The sequence below is a fragment of the Cetorhinus maximus genome, chromosome 17 (genome assembly GCF_964194155.1).
Source record: "Cetorhinus maximus chromosome 17, sCetMax3.hap1.1, whole genome shotgun sequence".
Taxonomy (NCBI): domain Eukaryota; kingdom Metazoa; phylum Chordata; class Chondrichthyes; order Lamniformes; family Cetorhinidae; genus Cetorhinus; species Cetorhinus maximus.
The window spans coordinates 97791063-97804764 of NC_135895.1; the positions used below are offsets into that span (position 1 = coordinate 97791063).

The 13702-nt window shown below is 40.2% G+C and overlaps 1 protein-coding gene across 3 annotated transcripts in view; it reads left to right on the top strand.

Annotated features, from left to right (window-relative positions):
* stxbp3 (syntaxin binding protein 3) overlaps positions 1-13702 on the top strand; it is a 53735-nt gene that overhangs the window by 22178 nt on the left and 17855 nt on the right. For all 3 annotated transcript variants that reach the window (XM_078561705.1, XM_078561707.1, XM_078561708.1), the window contains exons 7-10: positions 5182-5348; positions 8117-8207; positions 8888-9012; positions 12516-12617. In XM_078561705.1, the coding sequence (XP_078417831.1) occupies positions 5182-5348; positions 8117-8207; positions 8888-9012; positions 12516-12617 (485 nt within the window). The remainder of the gene's footprint in view (positions 1-5181; positions 5349-8116; positions 8208-8887; positions 9013-12515; positions 12618-13702) is intronic.

Genomic DNA, 13702 nt, shown 5'->3' on the forward strand with positions numbered 1-13702 from the left:
CCTCTTTTTAAACAGGAAAAAACAGGCTGAAGCTGTCAGAGTTTAAAAAAAATCCTCGACTGGACTGGTTTGATTGACAGGATATTTGGTGTAGGTTAGAAAAAAAATTACCATCTGGGCGCATGTAGTTTCAGTAGAGGTCTTTGTTGGCATTTCCCTAAGAGCTATTATTATGTCATTATGAATGCTTGGCTGATTTTCTAAAGCTCCAACTATCTCAGCAGGGGGTTCTAAGTTAAAAGTTTGAATGACAATTTAAAGAGGTCATTAAAGGGTTAGCCATCTTTGATACCAGGTCTGAATAGAATTTTTTTTTTGAGAGATTAACCACTTAAGCAAATTTAAAAACTTTGAATTGGTTTCTTTAATGGGAGTTTTTCACTATCAATTCAGAACTGTGTTAAAATGTCAAGATTAATATCATTTCTACATGGCTCCTGAGGTCTGCCCTCACCCCACTGGGTAAGTGGTTTTGAAGGGGCATGGGGGTATGAGGGGGCATAAGAGGTGAGTGCGGTCATGAGTTGGCATGGAAGGTTTGAGGGGTTATGGGGGATGGGTGGGAGGCTGAGGGCCCGAGGTCCTAACAGTGTCTAAAATGACAAAGAACCAAGGTGAGGTTTAGCACTCGCTCGCCCCCATGGGTGCCTAGGATCTGCTTCCAGGGTTGGCATGCCTGCCGCTATCCCATCCACGTCTCCCCAGAGTGAAAATTGGGTCTAATGGGGCTCTTTAAACTGAGGCAGGCTTGCTGAGTCTTAATTTCTCAACTTGAGTTAGCCTTGGTAGCGACAATCTGACCTCAGTTTCTATTTGTCAAGCTCAGGCTCCCATATCCTTTATTAATCTCATTGTTAATCTACCACCTTCAAAGATTTGTGCACAAACACAACCAGGTCTCTCCTTTCGTCCCCTTTAGAATTATTCCATTTAGCTTGTACTGTCTTTCCTCATTCTTCCTACCAAAACATATCATCTCACACTTCTCTTCATTAAGTTTCATCTGCCATGTGCCCACCTATTCCACCAGCCTGTCTATGTCTTCTTGAACTCCATTACTGTATTCCTCACTGTTCATTATACTTGCAAAGTTTGCGCCACCTACAAATTTTGCGATTGGGCCCTGCCCACCACCCTCGCCCCCCCACCATGTCCATGTCATTAACATATGTCAAAAACAGCAGCAGTCATATTACTGAGCCTTGGGAAAAATCCACTATATACCTGTCTCCTATCTGAAAAACAGCTAGCCATTCACCATATTGTTCCCTATCCCTTAGTCAATTTTATAATATGGCTCCTACAACTGCTTTTAACCCATGGGCTTCTATTTTGCTAACAAGCTTAAGATTTCGTACTTTATCAAATGTCTTTTGAAAGTCTGTACACTCTGCACTGTAACTGTACTGCCCTCATCCAGTCTCTCTGTTACCTCATCAAACAATTCAGTCAAATTAGACAAACATGATCTGTCAATAAGAAATCTATGCTGACTATCTTTTATTCGTCCATGCTCATCCAGGTGGCTGTTAATTTTCTTCAGTATTATTCAGTGGGATTTTCTGGTCCTGCCTGGGAATTGTCATGGGTGGGACTGGAAGATCCCGGCCATTGTCTCCGAAAGTGCCCCCGCCACTAATGTCAAACTGACCGGCCTGTAATTGCCAAGTTTATTCCTTTTCCCCTCTTTTTAAATAAGGATATAACATTTGCAATTTCCCAGTCCTTTGGTACTGCCCTTGTATCTAAGGAGTACTGGAAGATTGTGGCTGGCATCTCTGCAATTCCTGCCCTTTCCTCAGCAACCTAGGAGGCACCCCATCTGGACCAGGTGACTTACCCATTTTGTGTACTGCTAGCCTTTCCAGTACCTCCTCTCGATCTATTTTCATCTGCTGCATCCTGACAATTTCCTCATAGCTTTGGCAATGCCTTCTTCTCTTGTAAACACTGTTGCAAAGTACTCATTTAGCACTTCAGCCATGATTTGTGCCTCCACTAATAGATCTCCAGTTTGGTTCCTAATCAGTTACACCATTCTTCTGTCAACGTTTTTACTATTGCTATGTTTATAGAAGACCTATGAATTCCCTTTAATGTTCATCACCAAACTATTCTTGACAGCCGCTTTGCACACCCCACTCATCCATTTCCCTTTTCACTTCTTTTCTGTACTTATATTTAGTCTGTTTTTCCATTGTATTCTCGAGCTAATAACTGTCAAATGCCCCTTTTTCTGCTTGATCCTGTTCTCTTAATTTCTTCATCATCCAGGGAGCTCTGCCTTTGCTTCTCCTTGTTTTCTGTCTTGTGAGAACAAACCTAGGCTGTACTTAAATCATCTCCTCTTCAAAGGCTGCCTACTGCTCTATTACATTTCTGTCTCCTAGCTTTTGACTGCAGTCTACCTGATTTTTATCCTAGATTGCTCACCCTTCTCCATAACTAATGTAAACCTTGGGAATAGTGATCATGCTATCCTAAGATGCTCTCAGACTGTGACTTCACTTTCCAGGACTAGATCCAGCAATGCCCCCTTCTAAATTGGGCAGGAAACATACCGATTATGAAAATTCTCCTGAACGTACTTAAGAAATTCCTTTTCTTCGCTGTCCTTAATACAATTACTGTCCTATTTAATATTGAAATAGTTGATGTCTTCGATTATCATTACTTTTGTAGTTTATACAGCCATCAGTAATTTCCTTACAAATCTGCTTCTCGGTCTTATTCCCACTATTTGCTGTCTATAAAATACACCAAGTGGTGTATTAGCTCCTCCATTGCTTCTTAACTCCAACCAAATAGATTCTGTCTTTTACCCCACAAGGATATTCTAAGACTAGTATTTTCCGTAACATAAACTGCTACCCCACCTCCTTTTTCCCCATCTTTCCTGCATATTAAGCATCCAATCCTTGCCTTTTATGAGCCAGTTCTCAGTTATTGTCACTACTTCATATTCTTTCTGGCTTCTATGTCCTATTGTTGCTCCAAGAGATGACATCATTTTTAAATATGTTGGATTGTAGTTATTTATTTATCTATTGGTAAACCTATTATTAAGGAAGTCTTAACAATGCACTTGCATAGTACGCTTAGAACAAGTCAGTTTGATTTTACGAAAGGAAAATCATGTTTTGCAAATGTATTCGTTTTTTTGAGGATGTAACTAGTAGGGTAGATAAAGGGAACCAGTAGATGTAGTATGCTTGGATTTCCAAAAGACATTTAATAAGGTACCATAGCAAGAAGTCAATACACAAAGTAAGCTCATGGTGTTGGGGTGATACATTAGCATGTACACAGGGCTAATTAACTGACAGGAAGCAGAGGGTAGGGATAAATGGGGCATTTTCAAGTCGGCAGGCTGTGACTAGTGGAGTGCCACAGGGATCAGTGCTGGAAGCTAGGCTATTTACAATCTATATTAATGACTTGGATGAAGAGACAGAGAGGAATACGTCTGAGTTTTCTGATGACACAAAGCTGGGTGCAATGCAAGCTGTGAGGAAGACACACAGGCTGTAAAGAGGTTAAGTGAGTAGGCAACAAGGTGGCAGAGGGAGTGTGATGTGAGGAAAAGTGAAGTTATTCACCTTGGATGTAAGAATAGAAAAGCAGCGTATATTTTAAAAGGCATGAAACTTTTAAATGTTGAAATTCAGAGAGACTTAGGTGTACTCGTACAAGGAACAGAAAAAGTTAGCCTGCAGATACATCAAGCAATTAGGAAAGCAAATAGTAAATAAAAACGGATGGTGCTGGAAATACTCAGCAAGTCTTGCAGCCTCTGTGGAGAGAGAAATGGAGTTAATGTTTCATGTTGAATATGACTTCTTCAGAAAGCAAATAGCATGTTGGCCTTTATTGCAAAGGGTTTGGAGTACAAAAGGAAAGAAGTCTTGGTATAATTGTACAGAGCTTTGGTGAAACCGCGCCGGGAATATTACGTGCAATTTTGGACTCCATATTTAAGAAAGGATATACTTGGATTGGAGGAAGTACAATGAAGGTTCACTAGATTGGTTCCTGGGATGAGAGGGTTGTCCTATGGTGAGAGGCTGAGTAAATTTGGTTTATATTCTCTGGAGTTTAGGAGAATGTGAGGTGAGCTTGTTGAAACCTTTAAGATTATGAAGGGGCTTGACAGGGTAGATACTGAGATACTGTTTCCCCTGGCTGGGGAATCTAGAACAAGGGGCACCGTTTCAGGATAAGGGGCTGATCATTTAGGGTGAGATGAGGAGAAATTTCTTCACTCAAAGGATTGTGAATCTTTGGAATTCTCTACCCCAGAGGGTTGTGGATATGTCATCATTGGACATGTTTAGACAGATATTTAGTTTCTCAAGGACTCTAGGGATATGGATGGGAAGTGGGCAGGAATGTGGAGTTGAAGTCTAAGATCTGCCATGAATGGCTGTGCAGGCTCAAAGGGCTGTATGGTCTTCTCCTGCCCTATTTCTTATGATCTTATATTGACAGTCAAGAGTCTGAAATAAGGTCTGATGTGCTGCTCTGTTCCTTTTGCAGATGAGAGAAAGATCCTTTGGAGGGATAGGGTAACTCTAGTAACTAAAATAATAAAGATCCTGTACATTGTCCTAGCATATTGTCTAATGTTTACCTGGATATTGCGGTTAGTGAAAATATTTTCACGTTATAGGAAGTTGGGACTCACCTTTGAGAAAATCAAAAAGATGGAAGCAAAAAATATTTAGATTAAGAAGAAAGTATCTAAAAATGTTAGAGCAGAATATGCTGTTTCTGAAACTGTGCTGGTTGCCACTTGCATGCTATACTCATATGTGTGCTCACTAAATTTGTTTCTAGTGATCAGTTCAGTTATTCTTCCAGTTACTGATTGTGTTATTTTGCCAGTTATTGACATAGGCGTGTAATTACTGATTTGGTTTTATTATCTTGAAAATAACTGCCACGTTGTCTTAATTCCAGTTGAATGGGACACCTCCAATACGAATTTACTACTCCCTCATGCTGACTGTTAGCACTTTTATTGGATTCTATCTAGTCTCACTTAGCACCTCTGGTATATAACACCCAGCTTTTGGATACGTATTGATTTTTTGCATTCTTACCCTTGGACATCTATGCATGTGACATCAAAATCATTCGGCTTACCTGTTAAAATTTCCTTTTTTTTCTATCCTCAACCAGGTGTTCGCCTTTGACATTCCTGATGCATTTCACTCTATTTATAGTCCAGCATCAACAGATAAAATTGCCACATTGGAGATGGTGGCTGAAAAAATTGTGACACTATGTGCAACTTTGGATGAAAATCCTGGAGTGCGATACAGACATGACCGCGGAAATGATTACAGGTCCGTTATGATATTATTAGAGTGTAGATCTGCTCTTTGTTCTCCTTGATTGAATAGCCAGTGAATGAATTGCACTATCAGTATTTAGTTTCTACCCTTCTTGGGTGAAATGGTGACTCCATAATGCTTCTATAGCTGCATATTTAATTGGATGACCTAAAACCAGCAGAGTTCTATAGCAACAATTTGATTCAGATGATGTTATTTCATTTAATTGGGTACCACTTCATCACTCAGATTCCCAATGGTTCTTCATAGATTTTTTTGCACTGTGTACAGCTGGGCCATACAAAGTAGGTCCAAAGTTCTATTACCTTTTATGCTGTTAGCTCTCCTCAGACAGGGCAATTGTTGTAATTGGCTTCAGAATCCTTGGCATAGGAAATCAGCGAGGGCACCTGTTCATGGTTGCTTTCCTATTGGAAAGTTTGCATGTGTGGGTAAGGATTAAGGGCAGGACCATGTTTCCTGTGAATGCTCCCTCGTACGAATAAGTGATCTGCCAACACTCACTCACTGTCTAGGTTCATATGGAAAATGGCTACTTGGGCCAGGTACGATATATGTCCTGGTTCTGTGGAAACTTACCCTGACATGAGTCTGCACCTTTGGGGCAGAAGATAATTGGACAGTAAGGGAAAAAAATTCTTTAATACTTCCATCATATTAGCATTCAAAAAACATCTTCAGAAATGTTCCTCCGTGATGAGATGCGGGCATGTGCTTATAATGCACTGAACACAATTTTGTTCTCTGTTCTGCTGAGGCTTTGCCATTCCCTGTAGGGAATACCTACCCATGCTGCTTGTATAATGCAGGTGGCTTAAGAGTAGCATTACAGGAGCTTGGGAGCAGATTACCCATTTTGTCAGTCAGAGAATTTCCTGGTGAAGATGACGACTAAAAGGTGTTAGTGATGGCTTCGCTGGTAACACTCTTGATACTGAGTGAGAAGGTTGTTGGTTCAAGCCTCACAACAGAGACCTGAACATAAAATCTAGGATGACACACCTAGTGTAGTACTGAGGGTATGCTGCACCATTGGAGCTCCTGTCTTTTGAATGCGATGTTAAATCAAGGCTCCTTCTGTCCTCTAAGGTGGACATAAAAGATCCCATGGCACCGTTTCAAAGAAGAGCAGAGGAGCTATCCCTAGAATTTTGGTCCCTCAATCAACATCACAATATCAGCAATGCAGTGACTGGATAACCTGTTTGTGGGAGTGTACTGTGCACAAATTGGCTGCTGCCCTTCCTACATAACAACAATGACATCACTTCAAAATACTCCATTGGCTGTACAGTGCTCTGGGGCATCCTGAGGTTGTGGAAGGTGCAAAATAAATGCAAGTCTTTCTTTAAAAAGACACATTAAAATAGGGCAAACTCCACATTCCCTGCTACTGATATAAAATATAGCTCTGTTGCTAAGTACACATCCTGCATTGTGACCTGTGCAAACTGAACCTTGGTCCACCTTGGTGTATATGACACAATTGCACATGGGGAAAACAAATTTGCTAGCAGCCATTGGGAACCAAAGTACCATTTAACCATGTAGAGGAGTTAGAAAGAAAACTATTTTTCTAGAATTATGAGATGTATCAGTTACAAAAAAATTAGGTGCCTACTTTCTACTGAATACTTCTGGGGTATAGCGGTTTACTCGTGGTTAATTATTATTAACAGATCTAATGTAGCTCTTCATTTATATGTTTGTTCCCAGGATTGTAGATTTAACTTATGTTTCAGTTAACAGTTTCATTAAGTATAATGCCTGTAGTTAATAACTTTCTTACTAAATGATTGAACTTTAAAATATGTTTTGTACATGCTGTTTTGCAGTTATTTTTTAATCAAACATGGATTGTATCTTTTTGACTTGGTTCCTATTTGTTGATCACAGGTTTAGCTCACAAGAGAAACATAGACGGGGAAATCACTTTGGATCATCTTAATTCGTGCATTGTAAATAGCCAAAAGTGTCCCTATTAAAGTGTCCAATTGGTTTTTAAATGATAGGTTCTCATTTGTTGACCACAAATTGTTAAATGGGCAACTGACCTCACCTTCTGTCAGATCCTGTGTAAATACAAAAGGGGTTTCAGCAGTGATAGGAAGTAGTCTTTGCAGATCTGTCATCCTTTATAGACCCTGTCTGATTTTCCTTGCCATTGACTTTAGTAGAAGGGAGAATCAGGCAGGATGTATTGCGGGCAGCTGGTCTGTTAAGAGGTTGTTTTCTGCCACCACAAAGTCAAAACTGGCCCCAAGAATACTGGAAAATGGAATTAAAATCAAAGTGCAGGTTGGTCTGCATTTAGGGGAAAAGAAAACTGGTTTACTTAAATTATAGATTAGTTATAATTGGGCAGAGCATTACACCCAAAATACCGTCTTTCTTTTTCTGATGCGATTGACTTGTTGTCCATCACCAGTAAATTCTGTTTTTATTTAAGGTTTCAGCATTGTTTGACTCCTCCATTGGTTGTTTCAATCTACAGCTGTTTTCTCCTGTGGTTTTGTTTTATGTATTGATGTTATTTTGGTGTTAAGATGTTGCAGGCCAGTGGAACAAAATGCAATGACAGAGTTGTTTACCCAGCAAGAACTGATTATTAAACTACGAAACTTCGTTAATTGGTTCTAATGATACAAAAGTTTCAGAGGTGACTTCTAATTCGTGACTCATTTCTGTCAAGGTAGGAAGATGAATTGAATCAGAATCTTCTTTTTCTTCCATTCTGATATTTTTGTCATTGTATCCAGGGAGACTGAAAATAATGCAGAGTGTCTTGCAAACATGGTCGAGGAAAAGTTAGCAGAACATTACAAAATAGATGAACAACGCATTATAAAGGTAGGAAATGTTTAAAACTTAATAGATTCTGATTCAATTTAAAGTTTTCAATGCTCATTTTGTTGTAAGACTGCCGAAGCAAGCTTATTGGTTGATTAGCTCTTGCGTCATATCAGTGCCCTCAGCATGCAGTTGTGCAGCTTGGTGTCACTATAGCATTTTGGGATCAGTCGGGCCTTTGGTGAGCTCAGCCCACATATACCACCACCAAGTCTGGGGCTATCACAGCTCCATTGTGGCTTGGCTCCATAACCATTGCCTAAAACGAAACTTATTTTGTCTTTAACGATAGATGAGCCTTGATGTCTCCCATCATTCAGGTCTTGCTCCAACAGAACCACAAATGTTATAAGTGTAAACACATCTACTTGTTTCACACCTCATCATGAGTGACACCCTAGTCATATTTTGGCTAGCAGTATACCAAATGACCTGCTGAGAATGTGAATGCAAGCTGCTGTACTCTCTCTAGGTGCCACTTGTTCTGTGTACAGGACAAAATGTAATAAAGCTGACCAGGACACTAGACTGGATGGTATACAGATGCACACAATGAGTCCTGTACAAAGGTAGTTTGAAATTCAAGCATATGAGGGAGGGTGGTGACTACTTGATTTGTTTACCTGTCTGCGCAATTTTATTGTGTGTTAATAACTAATTTGTGGTGTGTAACATTCCAGGGAAAAACCCAGTCACAGCTTTTAATAATTGACCGTGGCTTTGATCCAGTGTCGACAATATTGCATGAGCTAACCTTTCAGGCCATGGCTCATGACCTAGTTTCAATTGAAAATGATATTTATAGGTAAGAATTGGAGAACCTTTTTAATACAGTACTGCTCTGATACAACATCTTGATGGGGTGGAAGATGGGGTTGGGGGTGGGAGAACCATAAAATAATTGTTAGGAAAATATTATGGACTGGAGTTTCTGTTTTTTAAGTAAATAAACTGTCTTCACAGAATCACAGACTTGTTACGGTGTAGAAGGAGGGCATTCAGCCCATCTTGTCTGCATCAGTTTTCTGAGCATTTTAACTTAGTGTCAATCTCCTGCCTTTTCACCGCCATTCTGCACGTTGTTTCTATTTAAATAAAAAAAAATTTAAACATTCAATGTCATCTTGCATGCCTCAGTTAAACCTGCCTCCACCACACTTCCAGGCAGTGCATTCCAAACCCTAACTACTTGCTCTTGTGAATAAGTTTTTTCTCACCTTGCTTTTGCTTCTTTTGCCGATCCATATACGAGCGGGAACAGTTTCTCCCTATCTACTCTGTCCAGGCCTCTCATGACTTTGAAAACTTTTATCGAGTCTCCTCTTAACCTTCTCCTCTCCAAGGAAAACAGTCCCAACTTCTCCAATCTTTCCTCATAACTGAAGTGTCTCATCTCTGGAACCATTCTTGTAAACCTCTTCTGCACTCTCTCCAATGCATTCACATCTATCCTATAGTGTGGTACCCAGAACTGTACACAACACTTCATCTGAGGTCTAACTAGTGTCTTATATAAGTTCATCAAAACCTCCCTACTTTTGTATTCTATGCCCCTATTATTGAAGCCTAGAATACTGTATGCTTTAGAAACAGCTCTCTGTACCTGCCCTGCCACCTTTAATGACTTATACACCCAGGTCTCTCTGCTCCTGCACACCCTTTAGAATAGTATCCTTTATTTTATACAGTCTCTCCATGTTCTTTATATCAAAGTGTATCACCTCACACTTCTCCGCATTGAACTTCATCTGCCACCTACCTGCCCACTCCACCAATGTGTCAATGTCCTTTTGAAGTTCTGTACTGTCCTCTTCACAGTTTACAATTCTCCCAAGTTTTGCAAACTTTGAAATTATCCTTCACTCTGTATCCTATTCCTCAGCCAATTTTGTATCCACGTTGCTACTGTCCCTTTTATTCCACGATCTATAACTTTCTTCACAAGTCTGTTGTGTGGCACTGTATCGAATGCCTTTTGGAAGCCCACATCCATGGCCTTGCCCTCGTCAACCATCTCTGTTACCTCTTCAAAAAAACTCCAGCAAGTTAGTTAGACACGATTTTCCTTTAACAAATCCATGCTGACTCTTCCCAATCAATCCACGTTTTTCCATGTGACTATTAATTCTATCCCAAATAATTGTTTCTAGGAGTTTTCCCACCACTGAAGTTAAACTGACTGGTCTATAATTGCAGGGTAGATCTTTACAACCTTTTTGAACAAGGACGTAATGTTTGCAATTCTCTAGCCCTCCGGCACCTTCCCTGAATCCAGGGAACATTAAAAGATTATTGCCAGTACCTCTGAATTTCCACTCTCGCTTCCTTCAATATTCTTGGATGCATCTCACCCGGTCCCGGTACCTTATCAACTTTAAGTACCAACAGCTTATCCAATACCTCCTCCTTATCAATTTTAAACCCTTCTAGTGACTGAGCTTCCCCCACTGTCACCATGGCCTGAGCAGCATCTACCTCGTAGATAAACACAGATGCAAAGTATTCATTTAACACCTCAGCCATACCTCTTGCTTCTGTGTAGGGCCTTTTTGGTCCCTAATCGGCCCTACTCCTTTTTACTATTGATGTGCTTATAGAATACTTTGGGGTTTCCTTTTATGTTAGCTGCCAGTCTTTTTCATAATCCCTCTTTGCTTCTCGTATTTCCTTTTTCACATCCCTTCTGAATCTTCTGTATTCAGCTTGGTTCTCAATTGTATCTTCTACCTGACACCTTTTGTAAGCACTTTTTCTTATTTAACTTAATTTCTATCTCCTTTGTCATCCAGGGAGCTCTGGATTTGTTTGTCCTACCCTTCCCTTTTGAGGGAACATATCTTGACTGCCCAAACCATCTCCTCTTTGAAGGTAGCCCATTGTTCAGCTACTGTTTTTCCCGCCAACCTTTGGTTCCAGTCTATCCGGCCCAGCTCTGTTCTTGCCCCGTTGAAGCCCGCTCTCTGTCAGTTGATTATTCTTACTCTAGATTGACCCCTGTCATTTTCCACCGTCGTCCTAAACCTTATGATACATTGATCACTGACCCCTCAATGTTCCCCCACTGTCACTTGATCTACTTGGCCCAGCTCATTCCCAAGAACCAGGTCTAGCAGTGCCTCCTTTCTTGTTGGACTGGACACATACTGCTGTAGGAAATTCTCCTGAACACAATCTAGGAACGCTTATCCCTCACTGCCCCTTACACTACCACTATCCCAGTCTATATACGGGTAATTAAAGTCCCCCATTATAAGTAATTTACGATGTTTACATTTCTCTGATTTCCTTGCAGATTTGTTCCTCTCTATCCTTCCCACTAGCTGGTGGTCTGTACATTACACCGAGCAATGTAATTGCAACCTTCTTATTCCTTAGCCCCAGTCAAATCGATTCTGTCCTTGAATCCTCTGACACATCCTCTTTCTCCAGTACTGCAATACTTTCCTTAACCAAAAATGCCACCCTCCTTTTTTTCCCCTTTCCTATCTTTTCTGAACACTTTGTAACCCAGTTCTGCCCTTCCTTAAGCCAGGTCTCCGTTATCGCTACACCATCATAATCCCACAAGGCAATCTGTGCCTGTAACTCCCCAATTTATTAACTATACTCTGTGTATTCACAAACATGCAGTGTAACCCTGATTTAGACTTCATTACTTGTTCCCTTACTCTGACTCCATCTATTAACTTACTATTCTCTATTTTAGTGCTATCTGCCCCTCTCAACATTCCATGCCTGGTATTACTTTCTAATATTCTGTCCTGTCTCCCACACCCCTGCTGAGTTAGGGTACAATGGTAAAAGGAACTGGCACTGGTTTTTGCCTCAGCAGCTCATCTGCTGTAAATCTTTGTTTCACTGTCAGAATGTAACAAATGCAATAAAACCAGATTAAATGCCAGTATTACCTGTTGGCTCAGAGAGATGAAGTACTACTTGTATCAATGAGAAGTTGCAAAGTGTCAGTGTTGATATTTTTCAGTTCGTCAGGTTCAATCTGAATTTAGGACTTGGTATTGTGGGGTAGTGTGTAAAGTACTTAAGGGGTTTAAGGCATAAAGTCACAAGGCTTATTCATATGTTATCCTTGGTTATGAAGGTTGGTAGTTAAGCGACCTTGTGGGATAAGAGAATAGAATCTGGTTCCTTCCTCACCTGACATCTGCAGCTACACACTGGGGGTAAACTTGCTGTTTGAATTGAGGTGGTGGGGATTGCAGCTCTCTGAATTACAATACAATTAATTTTTATTGTATGGGAAAGGAATGACAGTAAATCCTGCATTTTGTTATTTTAAAATTTTATTAGGTATCAAACAAAGGATGACCCCTCATCCAAAGAAGCCCTTTTGAATGAGGATGACGAACTGTGGGTAAAATTGCGGCATTTGCATATTGCAGAAGTTGTCGAGTAAGTATAAGCCCCTTCTGTTTTGAATTTGAAACCTTAAAACATTACAAATTTCTTCTCTCTTCGTGCCCTGTAAAAACAAAAGTATGAATATCCGTATCTATTTGGAACTAATTGGCAGCATTGATATGTTGAAACTGTTAGCCACCATGCCCCAAGGTACAGCTTGAACAAGGATTTTGTGTCTTACTGTTTATAATTTACAAAGGAAGCACATGTAACAAAATATTATTCACAAAGTTTGGTTTTGGACAAAAGAAACTTGAAACAATAACTAGCAAGATGCAAGTTAAGTAAAACAACATCCAGCAGTGATGTTGCAGTTTGTGCTGCTTGAATAATACAGACAGCGTTATGGAGTGACTCACTGAACTGCGGTTTAGTGCACTACAGTGTCTGACCTTTCCCCAATTGTTGTCATTCCCCCAGTGCCAGCTAACTCCGCCTGTAAGGATATCACTTTCTTTGGTGTGCTTTTCATATTCTACAAGGCAATTATAGATTTGTTCATGTGCTTAGTTTGAAACTTCAAAAATTTGCTATTGGGAGTTTTCAAACTTACATTGTTATATTGTAATCATATACTGTCAACAAAAGCACATAAAGTCTGGGCTTGTGTAGCTTTTTACTTTTAATCTAATGTGTCTCACACACATGATGTAGCTTGTAGGAAAAGTCAATTAACCTGAAACTTTGGGTAGAATCTTTGGCACGAAAGTGACACTGGGTGACACTGCATCCCGACGTCACTGGGCATCATTCAGGTTTTCAGCTCGGTGGGTGTGCAGCCGACTCGGCTGTATGCCCGCTGAACTGTCAAAGGCCTATTAAGGCCATTTAACAATCAATTAAATCATTGACCTGAGCTGCCCTTTCAACCTTAAGGTTGGCGGGGCAGGCGAAGAGCCCAGGCGGCCTTCACATTTTTCATGGAACCTGATCCATGGGCGGGATGAGGTTTCATGAAGGTTTTTAAAGTCTTGTAAAAGTTTTTAATAAAATTAATAGACATGATCCAGCTCATGTGACAGTTTAACATGGAGGGACATGTCTTAAAATTTTTTTTTTCCTTTATTATATTTTCC